General features: G+C 48.7%; 3 protein-coding genes across 5 annotated transcripts in view; 2 read left to right on the top strand and 1 right to left on the bottom strand.

The window, feature by feature from the left end:
• CAP1 (cyclase associated actin cytoskeleton regulatory protein 1) overlaps nt 1-22,606 on the bottom strand; it is a 359,457-nt gene that overhangs the window by 125,116 nt on the left and 211,735 nt on the right. The window lies entirely within an intron of this gene.
• Nucleotides 2,671-9,273, top strand: MYCL (MYCL proto-oncogene, bHLH transcription factor). Its single transcript, XM_067725624.1, has 3 exons — nt 2,671-2,875; nt 3,234-3,738; nt 6,702-9,273. Exons 1-3 carry the CDS (start codon nt 2,795-2,797, stop codon nt 7,298-7,300), a joined length of 1,185 nt encoding a protein of 394 aa, XP_067581725.1. The 5' UTR covers nt 2,671-2,794; the 3' UTR covers nt 7,301-9,273.
• Nucleotides 19,737-22,606, top strand: part of TRIT1 (tRNA isopentenyltransferase 1) — a 43,528-nt gene continuing 40,658 nt past the window's right edge. For both annotated transcript variants that reach the window (XM_067725622.1, XM_067725623.1), the window contains exon 1: nt 19,737-19,914. In XM_067725622.1, the coding sequence (XP_067581723.1) occupies nt 19,741-19,914 (174 nt within the window). In that variant the 5' untranslated portion in view covers nt 19,737-19,740. The remainder of the gene's footprint in view (nt 19,915-22,606) is intronic.

Genomic DNA, 22,606 nt, shown 5'->3' with positions numbered 1-22,606 from the left:
TTTGAAGCAGACTGGATCATCTTGTTCACAGATGAGTGCATTCTCTCCCTGTGGGCGGATCTACATGGGGAACAGAGTGGTTTTTCAGCAGGTCTCTTGGTGATCCAGAGCACAAGTGAAGTGGGGGATGAATTGGGTGGTTTCAAAGGATGATGCTTCTATCTCCTGGACCAGCATCTTTGTCCCCAGACAGTGCCAGGATGGACACTCTGGTGAATGCCTTGACAACCCTTCTTGATCTCTCCAGACCCCTCCTGACTGGCACCTTCTTCTCTTTAGCTGCATTAATACCTTTTTTCAGGTTACAGTCTAGACTGGGCCTGACAGTGATTCTGTCTCCAGCAGGTAGACTGGCACATCTCTACTCTATTTTTTTTTCCTCTTTTTTAAAAATTTTTATTGGAGTATAGTTGCTTTACAATGTTGTGTTAGTTTCTACTGTACAGCAAAGTGAAACAGCTATACGTATACATATATCCCCTCTTTTTTGGATTTCCTTCCCATTTAGGTCACCACAGAGCGTTGAGTAGAGTACCTATACCGTAGGTTCTCATTAGTTATATATTTTATACTTAATATCAGTAGTGTATATATGTCAATCCCGATCTCCCAATTCATCCACACGTTTCTACTTTAAAGCATTAGAGGCTTGTGTCCAAACAGGCAACGCGTTTACAAGCACCCACGCTGTGCCAGGCTCTGCTCTAAGCTCTGGAATTACAGGGGTCAACAAGACTGACATTTGTCCTTGCCCTCACTGAGCTTACAGTTTGGTGAGGAAGACAAAGTATGCAAAGTGAAGGAGCAGTTTAACGCTCAGAAGACGACTTAATTCACTTTATTCTAGTTCTTGAGGTGAGGCCACCTCCTGGTTGTCCCCAGATATCACCTACTACAATGAACCATGGGGAGGGGCTGTTGAGTAAGGAATCTCATCTAGATAGAGAAAGAAGACCCACTTCTCAAGCATATATTCCCAGCCTCCCATGGATTCTGTGCCCCAAATCTTTCCAGTAAAATGATTTTCTGCTTAAATGTATCTGTCATTTGTAACCAAGAACTCAGACTGGTACGGCAACCATTTCAGACATCTGTGGACCAGAGAACAAGTCCCCAAAAGGCAGTTCCCAACCCTTCTGCCTCAGGGCTGCAACCAAACCTGGAACCTCTCTGATCTGTACCTTCCATTCAGCACAAAGCAGGGCACACAGGCTGTCTCACTAAAATCTGGTTGGCTGAGTCACTCAGTAAGTTCAGCCAGAAGCTGTTCTATGTACTGAGGTTGCAAAGCTAGTAAGAGCTAGTTGCTGCCTTCAGAGGTGTGCATCTTGGAGCTAACATATGCAAAACTAAGGGTGTCATCTTCCTTCCCTTTTCTCTCAACCCATACATCAACTCACACCTGGTGTCCCACGCTCCAAACACATTGAACTGCTTGCACATCTCACAACCCTCTGCTGGGATTTCAACAGTGAGTAGTTTGGTTTCTTAGACTACAGAGGTGGGAGAGAAAGATAGCAGGTAATCAGGCTGCTGCTTGTAGACCAGACCTTGAATGCCAGTTAGAGCATTCTCGATGATGTATTGGCTGCTACCCCAAGTTACTTTCCTTGGTCTAAATAGAAAGCCCCTATAGTTTAGCTTTTCCTCTTCTACTGAAGGAAGTCTGCATAGAAGAGGACACAAGGCTTATATGTCCATCATCTTGGCTAGAGATGCAGCTGCAAGCAAAGTTCCCATTTTACAGATAAGTAAACAGAGGCTTCAAAGGACTTGGCTCTACAGCTAGCAAGTAGCAAAGCAAGGGCTTGAAGGGAGTTTCCAGACTCCAAATCTCCATTCTTTCCTCTGCTAGTACAGCTGCTACAGAGTGTTTGGTGTGTGGTATTAGGGAGGGGAATCTCAGCCCTGGCCTGGTCCTGGGGAAAAATTCTCCTTACCACCCATACCAGGGGCTAAGTTTGTTCTACTTGCCTCTCCTGGCCTAATCCCTTCCCTAGTCTATCTTCTTAAACCCTCACAACAATCCTGTGAGGTATTACCATCCCTTCATTTTACAGATGAGACCAAGGTTCAGAAAGGTTAAGTTACAGGCTTCAAAATCCGGAATCTTCACGACCTTGCTTCGCTGAGGTTTAGGAACACCGAGCTGATGAAACGGGCCAAAAGGTGATGAAGCGGGTGCTGGGGACCAGTCCCAGTTCAGGGCTGAGGGCCACCAGGTGGCGCGGTGGAGGTGCGGCTGCCCCCAACTACCTTGTTCCCCGCGGGCCAGACGCACCAGAACCAAGAGGGGCGAGCCCGGGGAAGCAGGCTCGTGGGGCGGGGAGTAGTTCTCTTCCCCAGCCCAGAATCTGCAAGGAGCGCGGTTCTCGTTCGGTCTCCAGGGGACCACCCGGGCCTCGCTAAACAGTCACGCCCCCACCAGGCGACCGCCGGGCTACATCAGCTCGCCGCCTGCTCTGCGCTCCCCAGTGTGCAATTCATTTCGAGGGGTACAGGGAATAGAATAGAGTCAGAGAGGGTAGCTTGGAAGGGTGGGGCTGGGACTCTACCGCCCCCACCTGTCGACCGGGAGGGGCGGGGGAGGGGCGGGGCTTGTCCCGTAGGGCCCGCCCCCGGTCCCCGAGCCCCGGGCGCGCGACGAGATATAAGGCAGCCGGGAAACAATGCGCCTGCATCTCGCGCTCCCGCGCCGCTCCCGGGAGCGTCCGGGTCGCCGTGCGCGAGCGAGGGGGGGAGCGCGCGCGGGGGGGCGAGCTCCTGAGTGCGGTCCGCGCGCTCGGTGGCGCGCATGTGCCTGTGTGCGGGCTGCCGGGCTGCCCCGAGCCGGCGGGGAGCCGGTACGCTCCAGGCGGTCGGCGGCGGGAGCGAGGTGAGGCTGCGGGCGGCCGGGGAACGGGCTCGGGTCCCGGGGGACGGGCTGCAGGCTGCCTTCTGGGCACAGCGCGCCCCCGCCCGGCCCGGCCGGGCCCTGGGAGCTGCGGTCCGGGCGGCGCTGGCAAAGTTTGCTTTGAACTCGCTCCCTGCACCCTAGTCCGCGCGCTGTGACCGGCTTCCCTGGGCACGCTGACCCGCGGCCGGGCTGCCGGGTCGCGAGGGAAGGGCGCGGGCTCCAAGCCGAGCGATTGGAGAGGGACGAGAGCCTGGCAGCCAGCTGTGCTGGGGGACGGGGGGACGCCTTCCTCCCCGGGCCTGCACCCGGGTCAGCACGTCCCCCTTCCCTCCCGCAGGGAGCGGACATGGACTTCGACTCGTACCAGCACTATTTCTACGACTATGACTGCGGGGAGGATTTCTACCGCTCCACGGCGCCCAGCGAGGACATCTGGAAGAAATTCGAGCTGGTGCCGTCGCCCCCCACGTCGCCGCCCTGGGGCTCCGGTCCCGGCGCCGGGGACCCGGCCCCCGGAATTGGTCCTCCAGAGCCGTGGCCCGGAGGGGGCGCCGGGGACGAGGCAGAATCCCGGGGTCACTCGAAAGCTTGGGGCAGGAACTACGCCTCCATCATCCGCCGTGACTGCATGTGGAGCGGCTTCTCGGCCCGGGAACGGCTGGAGAGAGCGGTGAGCGACCGGCTCGCTGCTGGCGCGCCCCGGGGGAACCCGCCCAAGGCGCCCGCCGCCCTGGACTGCGCTCCCAGCCTCGAAGCCGGCAACCCGGCGCCCGCTGCCCCCTGTCCGCTGGGCGAGCCCAAGACCCAGGCCTGCTCGGGGTCCGAGAGCCCAAGCGACTCGGGTAAGGACCGCCGTGGGCCATCAAAGAGGGGGGCACCTCATGGGTGGCCAAACCTCTGCCGCTGAGGTCAGGCAGTGGGTCTGCGCAAGCCCTTCCGCCACCTCCCCCTTCCTGTGGCTGAAGCTGCCGGTGTAGCCCCCAGCGGTGTCTGTCTGGCACGTGGGTGTGTTAGTAAACAGTTTGAAGAAGTGGCGTGGGAGCCAGCGTCCCTTTGATGATGATTGGAGCCCCAGGGGACAAGGGAGACAGGGAGACCGGCTGGGGCTTGGCGCTTAGGAGGACAATACAGGGATTGGACCGTAGGGGATTTCTGTCCTCCTAAGGCTGGAAAGGGTCCCTTAAGTGTCACTCCAGGCTTGAATTTTTTTTTTTTTTCCTGTCTCTTTCTCTGGGAAACTCACTCCCCTGAGGAGAGAAGAAGCTGAGGAGTCTTTGTGCAAAGCCAAAGCCTTCATCCTTTCAAAAACCTGGTCTCCTGCCTGGTTTACTTTTGAAAGACAATAATGGCTTCTCTTGCTCCGCTACCCCTTACCATGTTTGCATCCACACCATCACCCATGAGACAGGTAGCGGAGGAATGACCACTCCCCATTAACAGATGGAAACAGGCTTAGAAATAGGAAATCACCAGAAGTGAACCCCAGCTTCCTGCCATCCAGCCAGCCTCTTTTGCTCAATCCTCCATCCCAACTAGGCACTTCTCTGAGGTTTAGAGGAACTTCGTGGTAGCTTATCTGGGAAGTGGTACATCTTGCCTTTTTGCTCTGGCCTGATGTGGGAAGGTGTTCCTCTAGGTCCCGCCCAATTCATCTGAGGGCTTTCAAGTGCTTCATTTGTATTCAACAAATGTTAGCTGGCCCCTACTTTGTGCTAAGCTCTGGGCTTGGTGCTGGGGTCACAGATACAGAGCTCCAGGTTCCCCTTCCCTATCCTTGAAGGCAAGTGTAAACCTCACTGAGGACAGCCTGCTGCATCCTGTGCCACCAGACTATGTTGTTCTTAGCCTAATCTCTTCTCAGAAGTGCCCATGAGAAATATTGGCGAGGGTGTTTTATAGGGTGCAAACTGAGGCTCGCATCGGGAAAATCAGGACTGAAACCTCACTGTAGCTTTTAAGAATAACTTACATGACCATTTAGAGGGAACTGAGGAATGGGTATGGAGGTTGTCATACACTTGAAGGTAAAAATAAGGATAACAAGAACAATTAAAAGTAAATTTTTTCGGTCCACTGTGTTAAGGTCATTTTTAACCTGCTTGCTTTCTACACCAAGACCTTCTGTTTGCTTAATGGCTGGAATGGGAACTTTGAGATCAAGAAACCAATAAAGATGTATCTCTACAAAGGCTGATTGAGTGGTAGAATGGAAAGACCATTGTTTCGGGAGTCTGGAGATCTTAGTTTGAGATCCAGAACATTACAAAGGTGATGTGTGGACTTGGCCGAACTGGGTCTCAGTTTCTCCCTTTGCACATGGAGTATGACCTGATTGTCCAGCCGAGGACACTTCCTTGTCTGGGTAGAGTTAGGCACTACTCTCTGGAAAGGAGAATCGTGTTGTACCTTATTTCTTCCTTAGGCAGAGCCTTCCGCAGCTATGAGGTTTAACCCTGAAATATTAAAGGTTTGGGATGTGGGGAAGCCTCCTGATTCATTTTCTAACCTGCCCTTTAACCTGAACCTGTTTGCAAGCCCCTGGTTCACCCATAGGCCACATGGCCCAGAACAAAATGCAACAGATTGCAAACAATGAGGGGGGTGGGAAGAGTGACTGATGGCAAAGCTCAGCCAATAGGGGCCAGGGGCTGGGTAAGACAGCCTTCAAAACACCGCTTAGCCAGCCAATCACAGGCCTTGGGGCCAGGAGGGCTGAACGGTCAGGTTTTATTAATGGAGAAATAATGCGATTGTCCACACAATGGAAGCCTTCCTGACAAAGGGGCTCAAGCATCCTGATATGCAAAAGAGGCCGAGAACTGAGCTCTTCTGTTGTCAGGCTGAAATGCATTAAGGTGGCCTTCTATGCGGGGGCTGGAAAACGTGTGGAGCAGGAAGGTTCTCCCCAAATTGTCCCTCTCCTGGTTGGGGTAACCTAAAAGACCTTGGAGCAAGGGAATGATGGGGGCATGTCCAGGTGTTGCTAGTGTTTTGGCCCTTGTGTCAGAACATTCCCATGCTGCTCAGTTCCTGCCCTGGCATAGGTAGCTTGGAAATGGTCGCTTGTACCTTTGTGAAGTTCCTGCAGCTTTTGCAGACCTGTGATTACAAATCCAACCCTCTTCTGGTCAGGGAAGGGGGTGGGGCAGGCAACCTATAAATGATGGATGACTCTAGAAACCCATTGAACCCAGGAGCAAAATGCTGCTAAGGCAAGCCCTTTCCCTCCCCTCTGGGTGAGGAGGGATGGGTTGTAGCCCTCCCTTCTCCGACTCTTCAGCTGAAAGGGGCGGCAGAATAGAGAGGTGGGGGAATAATAGGATTTATAACTTGTGAAAAGTAACAATTCCCAAGTGCAGGCTGTGCTGGGCTGGAACAAAGGGCAGCTCTGCCCACAGACCCCTCATTTACAATTCTGATGGGGCATGAAAGAGCCCGACTGGGGAAGATCTTTAGAGCTAAACTTTGTCCCAGGCTGATAGCTCTTTTTCTCCATCCCCTCAGTGGGGGAGGGGAGAGCCTGTGCAGACTGGGGGCTGTTGGCTTGGGTCTGCCTTTTGTTCTTATCTAAGCCTTGCTGTGCAAAGAGAAATCGGAGAATATTTTCCTCCTTGCTTATTTCACCTCCTTTCCTTCACACTGCCCTTAGCCTCATTACAGATGAATCAGCTGTCTTTCTCCTCCCTTGAATTTGTTTATATCTGAATTGGGAAAATGTCACCTCCTTTCCCAAACTCCAGGATAGGGTCTGAGTATGTGTTTCTCATGGGGTGTGTTTCTTCTGTTGATCTCTCTTCTTGGACAGAGGGTGAAGAAATCGACGTTGTGACCGTGGAGAAGAGACAGTCCCTGGGTGTCCGGAAGCCGGTCACCATCACAGTGCGAGCAGACCCTTTGGACCCCTGCATGAAACACTTCCACATCTCCATCCATCAACAACAGCACAACTATGCCGCCCGTTTTCCTCCAGAAAGCTGCTCCCAAGGAGAGGCTCCAGGGCGAGGGCCCCAAGAAGAGGGTCTGGAGAGAGATGTACCAGAGGAAAAGGAAGATGAGGCAGATGAAGAAATTGTGAGCCCCCCGCCTGTAGAAAGAGAGCCTCCCCAGTCCTGCCACCCCAAACCTGTCAGTTCTGACACTGAGGACGTGACCAAGAGGAAGAACCACAACTTCCTGGAGCGCAAAAGACGGAATGACCTCCGTTCCAGGTTCTTGGCCCTGAGGGACCAGGTGCCCACCCTGGCCAGCTGCTCCAAGGCCCCCAAAGTAGTGATCCTGAGCAAGGCCTTGGAATACTTGCAAGCCCTAGTGGGGGCTGAGAAGAGGATGGCTACAGAGAAAAGGCAGCTCCGGTGTCGGCAGCAGCAACTGCAGAAAAGAATTGCGTACCTCAGTGGCTACTAACTGACCAAAAAGCCTGACTGCTCTGTCTTAACAAAGACCCGAATTTATTTTTTAACCTCTCCTATCCCCCATAGGAATTTGCACATTTTGGTTCCAGTGGGACAGCCTGGACAGTAGATCCCAGAATGCATTGCAGCCGGAGCACACACAAGAAGGGCTTGCATTCTTGGAAACCTTGCAGCCCAACTCTCCCTCTGCCCTGACTCATGGGAGCGCTGTGGCTTCTCTGACGCCTTTGGCTTCTCAGGCAGACAGCTGACTGAGGAGCCTTGGGGTCTGCCTAGCTCACTAGCTCCGAAGAAAAGCCCGACAGATGCTATGCAACAGGTGGTGGACGTTGTCGGGGGGCTCCAGCCTGCATGAAATCTCACACTCCCGATGAGCTTTAGGCTGGGAAAGGATGCTCCCACTGGTGTCTCTGGGGTGACGCTGGGACAGCTGGGCCTGGACACTCTCCCTGAGGCTCCTTTTTCCAGGAGACATACAAGCTGTCTTGGGTGAAGACGAGCTCGCAGACTTAATCAGCAGGGACCATTACCTCACTGTCAGACACTTTACAGTAGCTGAGGAGTTGGACACCTTTAATATATATATTCTGACGTTAAATGACACCCCTCCTCCCACCACTCTCCAGGCTGCGACCTTGAGAACATTTAAAGAACTTGGGCTCTAGATTCTTTGTCTAAAAGCCCCCTGGGTCCTTTCCTCTGAGGGCAGAGACCATTCAGTCCTCACCAGGGAATTTTTTGTTTCCTTCTGCCTTTGTTATGCAATGGGCTCTAAGGCACCCCCTTTCCCACAGGTCAGAAATATTTCCCCAGGACACAGGGCAAAGTGTCCCACACTGTGGCCTGGGGAAGGTTTGGAGTCCTCCTGTAAACCTGTTCCCTGCCCAGGTGTTTTCCATCTTAGAATTTTCTCAAAGCAGATGTCAGGCACCTGAGGAGGGAGAACTGTACCACTTCCTCTTTCCCACCTCCCTCTCGTCTCAATCCCTGACTGGTAAGTTTGCAGTTCTACGAGGACCATGCAAACCTGTCCTTCTCATGCAACTCCAAGGAGCTTGCTGGCTCTGTAGCCACCCTTGGCCTCCTGCCAGCTTGACATGAGTCAGATCCTTTTCCCAGAATCTGGGCCTTACTGCAGTTCTTACTGGGAGAGCTGCTGGGACGCATCCAGTGCTCTGGAAGGCAGACTAGCTTCCTGGTGGGTTTTTAAGGAGCTTCCAGGAGCTCTGCTTAGTGGACCATGATGGATTTTACCCCAGCTGGACTGAGCCTCTCCAAGTGGATTCCAGGCGCAGCCTCCATTCTGAGAAAGACACCCAGGTGTCTTTCTCAGAATGACACCCAACAGGTGTCATGTGGGCAATCTCAGCAGCCCCTAAGCCTAGCCTGGAAGAAAGACCAGCCCCTCCAGAACTCTGCCCAGGGCAGCAGGTGCCTACTGGATGGGGGTTTGAAAGTAGGGGAAGGGAGGATGGTAGAGCGCTATACGTGGCTCTGGGAAGCTGGCTGCTACTTCCAAACCTATTATGCATGAGGGTCTGTTCCTGAGGTTGCTTCCTGGCCTCAGAGAACCCCAGTGGAAGTTAGGAAAAAGCCTCCCTACCTTCTGGAGCATGGTTTTTGGGAGCCAACTGACTTCTAGAACTGTCTTTGGAGAACAGTTGAGATGTAGGTTACTGATGTCTCACCTGAATAGCTTGTGTTTTATGAGCTGCTGTTGGGTATTATGCCGGGAGCAGTCTTCTTCTTTTTTTTTTAATACTGTATTTTTGTATGCCTTTTGCAAAGTGGTGTTAATTGTTTTTGTACAAGAAAAAAGCTCTGGGGCAATTCTCCTGTTGCAAGAGTCTGATTTACTTTAAAAGGCAAGTTTACCTGAAATTTTGTATTTAGTTGTGATTACTGATTGCCTGATTTGAAAATGTTGCCTTCTGAAACATCTTCTAATAAAAGATTTCTCAAACATGTCAGAGTGGGGGCAGAGCTTATGCCCACCACATCCCCCGGAACCAAGGAAAATTGTTTCAGGGTAGCCACGAGTGATCTCTAACCATGTTGCTAACCTGGTCACTCCACTCTGGGTTCCTGAAATGCCATTTCAGACATGTCTAAACAATGTAGGTTCAGTACTCGGTAAGCACTCTTGTGAATTGCAGAGTGCTGAATTTGTATTTTAGAAGGCTTGAAATCCCAGGGTTCCACCATTTACTCGTCCTGTGCTTTTAGCTTTACCTAAAAGCTAAAAGCCCTAGTTTCCTTACTTGTAAAGTGGGGATAAATGCTACTTCACAAGGGGTTGGCAGGCATTAAATGAAGGATAAACTTTTTTTTTTTCTTTTTTCTTGTTTTTGGCCACGCGGCTTGTGGGATCTTAGTTCCCCGACCAGGGATAGAACCCAGGCCCTTAGCAGTGAGCGTGCAGAGTCTTAACCACTGTACCATCAGGGAATTCCCAAAGTATAGACTTTAAACCACTTTCTAAACTATAAACCCTTAAATCCTTTAGGGTGGTACTGTTCTTACCTTAGTGGTATTTGCAGGACATCTTTTTAATGCCTTTTTTTTTTTTTTTTTTTTTTTTTTGCTATGCCCCACGGCTTGCAGGATCTTAGTTCCCTGACCAGGGATCGAACCTGTGGTCCTTGCAATGGAAGCGCAAAGTCCTAACCACTGGGCCACCAGGGAAGTCGCTTGCAGGATGTCTTTTTTAAAATTCTATGAGGGGGCTTCCCTGGTGGCGCAGTGGTTGAGAGTCCGCCTGCCGATGCAGGGGACACAAGTTTGTGCCCCGGTCCAGGAAGATCCCACATGCCGCGGAGCAGCTGGGCCCGTGAGCCATGGCCGCTGAGCCTGCGCGTCCGGAGCCTGTGCTCCGCAACGGGAGAGGCCACAACAGTGAGAGGCCCGCATACAGCAAAAAAAAAAAAAAAAAGATTATTAAAAATTCTATGAGAATTGGTGATGTGATGTGATTTTTTTTTCTTTCTCCCTTGATTAATAAAGGAAAATGAAGGCTCCCTTTACCTCCCATAGTTCTCAGAAACTTGCCGTAAATGCAAGAGGGGAGAATTTATTAATAGCCATTCCTGATGGAGCACTGCCTGTGTCTAAGCACCTTGCTCCTTCCTACACATTATACCACACCAACCACAGGCCAAGGCCTACAGAAGAGGGAACTGAGGTTCTAAGAGTGAAACATAACTGTCCAGTATTACACAGCTAGTAAGTAAATGAGTTCAAGGGATTTGAAACCAGCTCTGCCTCTCTGCAGAGCCAGAGGTGTGAACCACTGCATAATAATGATCAGCTTGTTTTGGTAGCATGGGGTGTGTGGAGGAAGTAGGGAATTTCATCACTTAACTGCTTGCTGGAATTGTCTCTCCTTGGGGCCACTGTGCCTGCCACTTATTGGGATGAAGTGGAGCAAATGTTCCATGACCAGCCACTCTGCTGCCTTTGTGGGCTGGGTAGATTCGTCTTGCCCCAGAGAGGCGCCTTCTGGGACTGTGAAAGGAAAACAGTTGCTGTTCAGAGAGGCACGAGCATCATGGTGGGAGAAGGCCACTTTGTCTCATGTAATCCTGCTTTACAGCTGAGACCTGGGTCGGTATTGCCCACCTGCACTCCTGCGAAGCCTGAGTTGAGTCCAAAAGCTACTATTGATGTAAATTCCTCACATTTACAAAGTGACCCTCATCACAACCTGGTAAATAAGCGATGTCTGCCGCTTGGTACTGGAGCCCAGACAGGTTTTTTTTTTTGGCTGCACTGTGCGGGCTTTCGGGATCTTAGTTGCCCGACCAAGGATTGAACCCACACCCCTTGCAGTGGAAGCACAGAGTCCTAACCACCGGACCACCAGGGAATTCCCCCAGACAGGTTTCTTGCTCAAGGTCCCAGAACAGAATCCTAATCCCAAACCCAGTCTCCTGTCAGGTGAACTTTCCACTCCACCCTCACTGCCCCTATGTCCCCAAACCCAGGGCATAAATAGCTGTTTGATAAAAACAGACTTGGATTACTGGGATTCTTTTCTTAAAACTCCATTCCCAGGACTTCCCTGGTGGCGCAGTGGTTAAGAATCTGCCTGCCAATGCAGGAGACACGGGTTCGAGTCCTAGTCCGGGAAGATCCCACATGCCGCGGAGCAACTAAGCCCGTATGCCACTACACAGTCTGCGCTCTAGAGCCCACGAGCCACAGCTACTGAGCCCACGAGCCACAACTACTGAAGCCCACGCATCTAGAGCCCGTGCTCTGCAACAAGAGAAGCCACCGCAATGAGAAGCCCGTGCACCGCAACGAAGAGTAGCCCCCGCTCGCCGCAACTAGAGAAGCCCGCGTGCAGCAATGAAGACCCAGCGCGGCCAAAAATAAATAATAAATATTTTTTTTAAAAAAACTCCATTTCCCTCTTTTAGTTATAGTCACTCTGTTCCCAGTGCATTCATCCTTCCACTTGTCAAGACACTAGTTTGTAGGGCTTCTCTCGCTTTACTAGACCTTAAAAGAATTCATGAGTCCTCAATAAAGTCTTAGGGACTCCTAGGTACAGGCCCTAACGCTGATGCTGATGTTGTTTTACATACCTTAATTCTCACAATAACCTGGAGATCAGGGTGGTGTCAGCCCCGTTTCACAGGTGAGCAAACTGAAGCTCAGAGACATTTAAGTCATTTGTCTGAGCCCAGGCAGCTAGTACCAACTGTCTGCCTCTAAGCTTCAGCTCCTTTGAGTCTGACTGTTGAGAAAGGAGTGGGAATAAAGCCATCTCCTGGGGGGAAGGGAGGGTGTTTCTGGTATGTGAAGTATTTTAAGCTCCTTCCTAGCTCACTTCTGCGGGCTCCTACCTCTATCTTTGTCTGAAAATAGCCATGAGATTATTCCTGGATTTCGGAGAACAATTTCTACAAATTAGGTTTTCCCCTGAATAGTACACCTAAGGGACTAAGTACACAACTCGGGGTTGTGGACGTAGACAATAAAGGACAGCTGAGAAGCCACACGTGGAGTGGAAAAGAAAGGCCATCCTCTCTGTTAGACAATCAAAGGCTAAACCAAGTGCTTAACTCCTGCCCCTATTGGCAGCTATCCTGGGGAACTGAGACGGGTGGAACTATCTCAAAAGTGTCGAATTTGTCTTAAGTGCCCCCTGGGGTCAGGATATTTCAGAATATGCACATTAGAAGGAGCAGGGGATGATGGGGATGGCTTTGTTGATCTGGAAGGTGATAGGGAGTGTGAAAGAGGATTCTAAGGATAAGATAACCAATTGGGAGGTGACTGATGACTGGGTGACTGGGGAAGGTAAAGGGGAGGTCTGTAAATGTGTCAGCTAAGGTTCCGTTGGGGTGTGGGCATTTCTACTTTAAGCCCAGTGGACAGCTCTTCTTAATGTCTTTATTTAGAACTGTTGCCAAAGGGATCAACTGTATTAAGATTACCATTCTTTTGGTGAGCAAATCTAAATATGTTCTTCAAGTCTCTAATCAGGTGAGTTATTAAACAATAAGACTCAGTGCCAGGGTCCAGTCGGTGCCCAGGAAGTAAGTATTGGATTGCCTCTAAACTTGTGGGAAGCCTCCCACACCCAACAGAGCTCCATTCCAAATCAGCCTCTGTATTTTCCAGCTTTGTGAGCTCGGACAAATTATTAACATCTCCCAGTCCCAGTTTCCACATCTGTAAAACAGGTATAAATCATAGTACCTGCTTCTTTGGGTTGTTGTGAACAATATTAAGTGCTCAGTAAATGATTAGTATTATTTAAACCATCTAACAAGCCACACAGATCAGTCATATTTGGAAGGTGATAGAAGGGATTGGTAAAATAAGAAATCTTCCCGGAAGGAGTGCTTAAAGTAATCTGAAATGGACATATTAATGTCTCAAGAGGCAATAAATCATCAGGGCAGGAGTAGACAGGATTTTGGGAGACTGAGATGAACAGAGGAGAAAGGAGGGCAAAGACCTGAGCCTCTGACTGGTCCACAGCATCTCATGACCCATGGCAGGCAGGAGCTGTGAGTCTGTGATGCTGTTGCACATGAGGGCCCTCCATTTGTCCTCACTGGGCACTGCAGTGTCTTCAAACTGCGCTGGAGTCAATGACTCCATTCAGTCTTTAAATCCTCTAAGGCCTATTTTGGTTAAGGCAATGATCTTCGAACCTGAGCGGACCTTAAGAATCTATGCATCCCCAAGACCCTGATGTAGTAGGTCAGGACCAGGAATCTACATTACTGACAAGCAAGTAGGGAGGTGGATTTCCTGAGGTCACACTTAGAAAAACACTGGAACAAGGGGTTGGAGCCATGTCCTGTGGAGATACAAAAGTATTTACAGAAGGTGGTATAGATGGCATAGTAAAATGGTTAAGAACAGGGACTTGGGGTTACTACCTATGTGATGTTTGGGAATATCACTCAACACCCTTGAGTCCTAGAAGTTTCCTTCTTCTCTAAAATGGATATAATATTAACATCTACCTCATAGGACTGTGGCAAAGATTAAATAAGTTACTATATTGAAAGTGCTTAGGACTTCCCTGGTGGCGCAGTGGTTAAGAATCCACCTGCCAATGCAGGGGACACAGGTTTGATCCCTGGTCTGGGAAGATCCCACATGCTGTGGAGCAACAAAGCCCATGCGCTACAACTACTGAGCCTGCGCTCCAGAGCTCTCAAGCCACAATTACTGAAGCCTGTGCACCTAGAGCCCATGCTCCACAACAAGAGAAGCCACCACAATGAGAAGCCCGCGCACCGTAAGGAAGAGTAGCCCCCGCTTGCTGCAACTAGAGAAAGCCCACGCACAGCAACAAAGACCCAACGCAGCCAAATATAGGTAAATAAATTAATTAATTAAAATAAAATAAAGTGCTTAGAATAGTGCCCACATAGTAAGAGCAATGATATATGAAGTGATGGTTCCTTATGGAAGTTTATGAGTGTGCAAACATGATCACAAAGTAAAGCGACTCAGACAAGGGCTGCAAGCCTCAGAAGGGAAAGAGAGCACTTTGGAGTCGTCAAGAAAGTTCTTGTTGGAGATACTGTGACTTTAACTGGAAATACGAGTTCCAGGAGTATTTGGCTAGGTGAAGAGGAAGAAGGTGTTCTAAACTAAGGGAATAGCTATGCGGAAGAGAGGATTGGGAAGGTTGTGTGGAATCTGGGGAAGGGGGAGGAATCTGGTCTGATTTGCAGGCCAGGTAGTCTCATTTTTACAAAACAAGAGGGGTTGCACTGGATTTCTAAGAGGATCTTTTTGCCACAAACATCCTCTGTGATTCTTTGAAATAGGGAAGTCAGGAAAAGAAACTGATTGTGGTTTGGGACACAATGAGATTGAGGTAATGGGGTCATTCAAAATAGAGCACCCAACAGGAAGTTGGAAATGTGACATTAAAGCTTTAGAAAGGGGGTTGAAATGAAGACACAGATTTGAGACTCATCAATATATGAAGATGATGAAGGCCCACAGTGCCAAAGCCACAAGAAAGAGAAAGGGCCAGAGAAGTAGAGGAGAGGGATTGAAGGAGCCATGAGATTAGAACCGGAAAGGACCTCTGATGGCTCTGCATCTTTTCCCCTTTTGCACCTCCCCACTCTGATTTTGCAGCCTTCGGGGATCCCTGTGCGTGTGTAGGCTGTCTTGGAGATCTGAGAAGGCAGGAAGTGAGCTCTCTTTGAGAACATTCTGGTGTGCTCTGGAGCAAACTATAACTCAACTTTAGGAGTTACAGAAACCGTGGTAACTCCATGGTTTATGGTGAGCTCTACTCTCTTCTTCCCCTCACTTGTTTTGAGCCATTCCGATGCTCCTAGATTTGAATTGGCCAATCACCAATGGCAACAGTAATGGAAACAGCCATTCACCAGACCAATAGAAGGTGTTGTGATTACTCACAGGCACTGTACTGGGTTGTATATTGTCCCCCACTAAATTCATGACTATCCAGAAACTGTGAATGTGACCTTATTTGGAAATACGGTCTTTGCAGATATAATCAAGTTAAGATGAGGTCATACTGGATTAGGGTGGGCTCTAATCCAGTGACTGGTGTCCTTAAGAGAGGGAAATTCTCGGGCTTCCCTGGTGGTGCAGTGGTTAAGAATCCACCTGCCAGTGCAAGGAACACGGGTTTGAGCCCTGGCCTGGGAAGATCCCACATGCCGCAGAGCAACTAAGCCCGTGCACCACAACTACTGAGCCCACGTGCCACAACTACTGAAGCCTGCGTGCCTAGAGCCCATGCTTCGCAACAAGAGAAGCCACCGCAATGAGAAGCCTGCGCACTGCAACAAAGAGTAGCCCCCGCTCGCTGCAACTAGAGAAAGCCCGCATGCAGCAACGAAGACCCAACACAGCCAAAAATTAAAGAAACAAACAAATAAATTTATTTAAAAAAAAAGAGAGAGAGAGGGAAATTCTCGGACAGAGACACACGTACAACAGAGAAGATGGCCATGTGAGATAGGCAGGATTGGAGTCATCCTGCCACAAACCAAGGAATGTCAAGGATTCCCAGCAACCACCAGAAGCTAGAAGAGGCAGGGAAGGATTCTCCCCTAGAGGGGAAGCATGGGAGTGTGGCCCTACCAATGTACTGATTTTGGGCTTCTAGACTCCAGAACTGTGAGAGAATACATTTCTGTTTTCTAAGCCACCCAGTTTGTGGTAATTTGTTATGGTAGTCCTAGGAAACAAATACAGGCACCATGTTCATCATGAAATATTCCTGCATGAAACATTTTTTATTTGGGGTCTCTAATTAGGATGGGGGTCAGGCTGCAAAGGCGTTTTGCTTTTTTGTTTTAATTTGTGATTTTTTTTTTTTTTTTTTTTTTTTTGCGGTACGCGGGCCTCTCACTGCTGTGGCCTTTCCCGTTGCGGAGCACAGGCTCCAGACACGCAGACTCAGCGGCCATGGCTCACGGGCCCAGCCGCTCCCGCGGCATGTGGGATCCTCCCGGACCGGGGCACAAACCCATGTCCCCTGCATCAGCAGGCGGACTCTCAACCACTGCGCCGCCAGGGAAGCCCTTAATTTGTAATTTAAAAATAATTTTTTTTTGGCTGTGCGGCTTGCAGTATCTTAGTTCCCTGATGAGGGATTGAACCTGGGACCCCAGCAGTGGAAGCACAGAGTCCCAACCACTGGACTGCCAGGGAATTCTCAGCACTTTGGATTGTACCAAAGAGCTAGTGTTTATCTTTGACCCAACTTTCTTCTCTTGGGAGAAGATGCTTCAGGCCTTCCATGGCATATACCTCCTCCTTTCCATGTCGCAGCATCCTGTAGAATTCCAAAAAGTTCAAACTTCCTGGATGTTCCATTTTGAATGATCCTTCCACTCTTAATGGCTTCACCTTTACCTTCTCCCTATATTTCTTTCTTTTTGTAAAAATTTTTTTAATTGGGTCATCACCTAGATTTCCCCTCTAACTTTCTGCACTTCTCCCTTTCTCCTTTTCTGCCATGTTCCCATGCCCATTCCACCCCATGTACTGCTCTCAATTTCCTAAAGAATGTGAGGCAACCTAGAGGTTGCCTGACAACCTGACTACCCATCTGCCCTAGGGTACAGCACACCCACACCAGCGGTAACAATTAGGTGGCTGACTGTGGACTTTCAGAAGGGCAGGCAAGAATTATTACCCTCCAAGTAATTTGAGTCTCCCTAGTACCTCATTCCTGCATTTTAGACATCCTCTTCCAGACTGAACGTATCCCAGCATTTTTGCCTTGTAAACTAGATTTTTTTTTAACCCCAAATAATCTGTAAGCAGTGGAGTGTGTTGAGATGGGCTTCTGCATCCTCACCTCTAGATATACACATACACTTTGAGTGAGAGACTCCCTTTCCTGTTGAGCTATCTTTCAGAATAAGTTATTTCCCATCTGGCCTCATACAAGGCAGAGAGGGGTCAGGGCTAATACCTGGGCATGACCACAAATAGCTTTTCTGACTCCCTTTTGCCGCCTTTTGTCTCCTTATTACCCTGCAAAGCTGCCCATTAGAGAGTTTTATGTTGTTTTTTATAAATACTTATTAACTCTTGATCATAGACTTCAATTTCCCAATTTTCCCTTGAACTTAATCTCTCTAATTAGGATTTCAAGTTACAGATTATCTTTCAGGAACTATTCTTAGTATAATTTAGAGTTCAGAAGATCATTAGGGAGACAGAGGTACAAATAAAATAGCCTAAAGGTATTAAAAAAATATGTTCCCATTCTCCTTTGGTGGGGCTGGCAGAATTACAATGAATGGAAATGGTATGATGTTTTTTTTCTCACTTCTCCTCATTTGTTTTGGACCACAGGCTCCATTCTGATTTAGGAGTCTTTCCTGCTCAGTATTTCAGTGATAATTCTCCCCATGGTCTACAGGATCCCTGTTCTCTTTGTTTCTATAGCAACAGTCCTGTGTTGCTTGGCTAGAAGCAATTTTCTGCGGCTGTGGTGAAGCCCCATTTTTTCATTCCTTGCTCCCCAGTTGCCTTGGTAACCAGCCTCTCCCTCTTCTGGTCTCTCAGTGGTAAATTCCACCACCACCCCCCGCCCCTTCTCTCTCTCTTTCTCTCTCTCGTAACAGTCACCTGGTCATGACTTGGACAGTACTTTCCCATCTGTGAGTGAGTCTCCTCTGTCATGGTCAGATTGTCATCATGAAATTAGCCTCTCTTTTGCTTTATTTGCATCATTTCTCCGGCCTGCCTTCTTTCTGCTTGTTGTCAAGGTAACCGTACCCTCGGAAAATCTGCAGGCAAAGGCTCTACAGTTAACAACCATCATGTGAGAGTGTCTGCCAATATGTGGCCACACATCTTGATTTTAAAACCAGCCCCAGGCGGGTACCACAAATTGGAGAGAACAAGGCTTTTGATCAAAGCAGGCTGGATTGAGAAAAGGAGGTACAAGGACCCTGGGATACATGTGACTACAAGGTTTAGACTGGGTCTGCAAGAATGGCCATTATGCCAGCGGTGATCCAAGTGATTGAGAAATGTATTTATTGGCAGTCATTCAGGGCAGGCCTATCATATTCTCTAACCGTCCAGGGGTGATTCCTCTGACCCAAGGGTGATATGACCTGTGAGCTAGGCAGAGCCAGGTAGTAATCTCAGGCAGAAAGCAATTAAGACTCTTAAACTGGCTAACAAAGGGTTAGTAGAATAGGTATTTAGGCACTTTCACACATTACTGAAAATTCCTCTGCCCTTAGGCTGCTGCTCTAACCTCTTTAGTAAGGCAGATGGGGTGTTACTATTATAATACAAAATGTTTAACAAATGGTGGTGATTATGTGCCAGGGCATTGTAGCAGGCACCTTTCAGGCATTACTTCATTTTCTCCTTATGGCAGTCCTGAGAGGTACTTAAGGATGAGAAAACTGAGGCTAAGCGAATTGTGTGAAGTCACTCAGCTGAAAGTGGCAGAGTGGGGATTTGAACCCATGTTCATCTGGTTCCAAAGTTCTTTTTTTTTCTTTTCTTTTTTTTTTTGGCCACACACCACATGCAGGATCTTAGTTCCCCAACCAGGGATCCAACCCGTGCCCCCTGCAGTAGAAGCGCGGAGTCTTAAGCACTGGACCGCCAGGGAAATCTCCCATAGCCCTTTCTTAAAGGTTGTGTAGTCCCCAGAATTTTGGTCCTCTCTGGACCTAGTTTTTCCCACCCCCACTTTAATCTGGGTTGCTACTGTTTTATCCTTTCTGCCTTCCTTATTTTTTCTCTTTGTATGTTGTGGGTTGTTTATTGCTTGTTTTTTTATCTGTTCTCACCCCATCTCTTGCATCCTTTCGCCAAATAGATGAAAAATCTTGTTCTGCCTTATGATTGTGTCTCAGTTTGAGTTGTTGGATGAAAACATTAGAGCAGCCGCCCTTGCCTGAGAACTGGGTAGATCTGATCCTGGAGAACACCACACCTCTGAGCTCACTGGCTGTAGCACTAGATATGAAAGCCATTCTCCCCTCTACCGACAATTATTGGGTGTCTGTTCGGTATCAGGTACTGTACTGGAGATACAGTAGTGACCTAGGCAGAATCTGTTCCTTGCCTTTATAGAACTAACAGTCTGGAGAGAAAGTCAGACAATGGACAAGAGGTCAATATATAGTTTCATATTGTAATTAGCTCTATGAAGAAAAAGAACTGGGTGCCGTGAAAGAGAGAATAATACGGATAGATCTATTTTAGATACGACTGCCATGCCCCATTTAAGAGAGGAGGTAGTTGAGGTTCTCACATCAGCAGCTAGTTGACGGCAGTCACAGCAGGAGCTTCTGAGCATGGGGACCTGGGTCCCTCACCTCCTTCCTCCCTCCGCACCCTCCCTTCAGAGCCCGAGGTCCGCGCAGGCGCACTGACGGTTGCCATGGGGACAGCTGCTCCTGCGCAAGCGTAGACTTCTTTAAGATGGCGGCGGTGGCGGCTGCACGAGCTGTGTCTGCGGGCCCTGGGCTCCGGGGCCTAAAACGGACACTGCCTCTTGTAGTAATTCTCGGGGCCACGGGCACCGGCAAATCCACGCTGGCGTTACAGCTAGGCCAGCGGCTCGGTGGCGAGATCGTCAGCGCTGACTCCATGCAGGTATGACAGTGCGGCTGTCCCCAGCCTGGTAAACCGGAGGCCGTGCGTGGGCCTCTGGCTGAGTGGATACCCTGTCGCTTAATGGTAGTGGGTGAACCCCGAGGCTTATGGGGCGGAGGGGGCCGGGAAAGGGCACCCATAATTCCTAGGCGCCCACTATATGCCGGACATCGTGCCAGCTGTTTCACTGCCATCATTTCATTTACTTCTCAGGATATTACTGTTTGGTGTAGGTACTGTTATTATCTCCATTTACCGATGAGGGAATTCACCTAGGGAGGTGAAACGACTATCTCTGTGTCACTAAGGGAATACGTGGAGATGGTATTTGAACATATAAGGTTGACCTATAGGTGTCCATTATATACCTTTTGAAGGAAAATTACTCCAGAGCTTTTGCTATTTAGAGTTCCCAGCGACACTAGGATAAATCATTTACCATCTACGAGTGTCTGCTGAGGGAATGAAGCAGGGTGGATAGTCAGGAAACCTGGATTCTCTTCCCTCATCTGCCATCGGCCACGTGACCTAAACAGCGTCGGTTTGGGGGGACGTTATTTATCTGAGAAGTGGAGAAAATGCCGCCTACTTCACAGGGCTCTGGTGCTTAATAAGTGAGAACATGAGTGTTAGAAAGAAGAGCAGGGTGGCCTGTCCTGAAAAAGTCCAGGCACTTGGCAAATGCTTTATGATGCTGAGATTTTTAACTTAGCGGCTGATGGGAATCAGCAGGCTTTGCCCTCTTCCTTGAGCCGCAGGGAGGCCCAGAAGGAGTGTGTACACATCACACCTGGGAACATTTGTGCTCCGATTGAGGATGGGTGACATTTGGGGTACATCTCCGATGGAGGAATTACAAGTTAAGAGTTTTCACAGTGTAAACGAGATGCTCGGTGAAACGCCCGGAGCTGAACCTAGCGCCTGATGGGTATTCAGCAGGAAGGGGCAGGCCTTCTCCCCACTGTACCCCGTAAACTCTGGGCATGGTTTCCACCCTCATTAATTCATGGGGGATGACACGGCCATCAACACACATCAGATGATTAGGATAATTCAACAAACCTTTGTTCACAACCTCTGCTTTGTGCTGGCTCTGAGAGGCGGACTTTAGCTCAAATCCCAGCCTTGCCTTTTCTAAGATATGCAACCTCAGCCTGACCTCTTCATGTCTTTGTTTCTTCTGTAAAAGAGGAAGAATAATATCAATAACATGATATTATTGTGATGGTTAAACGAGATTAAATATGTAAAGCACTTAATACAATATCAGGCACACAGTAAGTGCTAAAAATATGATTAGGTGCTATTTTCTGCAAGGCCCTTTTGGAGAGACAAAACTGCAATCCTGTCTTCAAGGAGTTTTAGTCCAGATAAACATGAAACAAAGCAAGTTAATACGTGTTTGAAGTGAGTTATTGATGATGCTTTGCAAGGGGTGGGGATGGGAAGGGGGAGGAGGGAGACTACCGTGTTAGATCTTATGATGAACCATAGAATTTCTGAGGAGAGAAATCAGTGAAAGCTGATACAGTCATGGAAAGCTCTGTGAAAAGGGACTTGAAGGATAGGTGAGTTTTAGATAGATAAAGAAGAAAAGGCATTGTATCAAAGGAAGGACTGTGAATGAAGATTTAGAAGGTGAAATGAACTTAGTGTGCATGTAGGACAGTGAAAGGAGACTATTTAACAGGTATTGTAGATATTGTGGAATGGGGGATGAGTAACATGATGAAGACAGTGTGTAAGAAGCATTCATTTGTGAGCAGTATGCTGATGAATTGAATTTGGGGGTGGGTGGGAGGGGCATACCAAAAAAAAAGTCCAAGAATGTAGTAATTATAGATCTTTGGCTCGATACTTCCGAGACTTGGGTATACGGGCTTCGGTAAGATGGCGTTTCACTGATAATATCTAAGGTCCATTGCAGTCTTAATGTTTTGTAATTTGGGGCTGGTATGTTAGTGGGAATGAATGGAAGAGAAAGATGTAACATTTTGAAGGTAGTATCATGTTACAGTATGAGTTGGTCACTGATTGTGGAAAGAAGAGAGCAGTGCACACAGTGTGTTTCCGGTTTGTGTGCCTGGGAGAGTATGGTGAGCCTGGAAGTCAGGAAGATCTCGCGGGGCACAGTGGAGGTTGCAGCAGGACATCCATGGGGAAAGTCTAGTGGGTGTGTGAAGAATGCAGCAGGTATGATCCCGTGTTAGGACTCTTACACTCAGAGGTTCCCTCTGCCTGGTGGAATGTTTTCCCCTACATAAGCATGTGGCTTGCTTCCTCTCTTTGTTCAGGTCTTTACTTAGATGTCATCTTATTGAGGCCTCTGACAATCCTATTTAAAACAACACAGCACACTGTTGCTCCCTGTTTCTGCCTCTTCCTCATGTACCACACATAGTCCTTGTCAGGAAAGCGTTCTCAATAAAACATCTTAATTTTACAAATGTTTTTAAGTAAATTAGCAGCTTCTGGCAATAAGGATTGGTTATAGCTCTGTAATTGCTGTTATCCGCTATTCAGAAATGTTTCTTTACGCATAGCTGTGTACCATAAGGTTGAGCTTGCTAGAGGTCTTGCTCGATGTGAAATAGGCCACATCAGTTAGACACTTTGTGCCTTATATAGTGCTGATGATATGGTAGATCCTTAACATTTGATGAAACATTTGTTGACCTGTCTTATCAAAATG

Source organism: Pseudorca crassidens, chromosome 2 (assembly GCF_039906515.1).
Source record: "Pseudorca crassidens isolate mPseCra1 chromosome 2, mPseCra1.hap1, whole genome shotgun sequence".
Taxonomy (NCBI): Eukaryota; Metazoa; Chordata; class Mammalia; order Artiodactyla; family Delphinidae; genus Pseudorca; species Pseudorca crassidens.
This window is presented reverse-complemented; position numbering and strand designations above follow the sequence as displayed.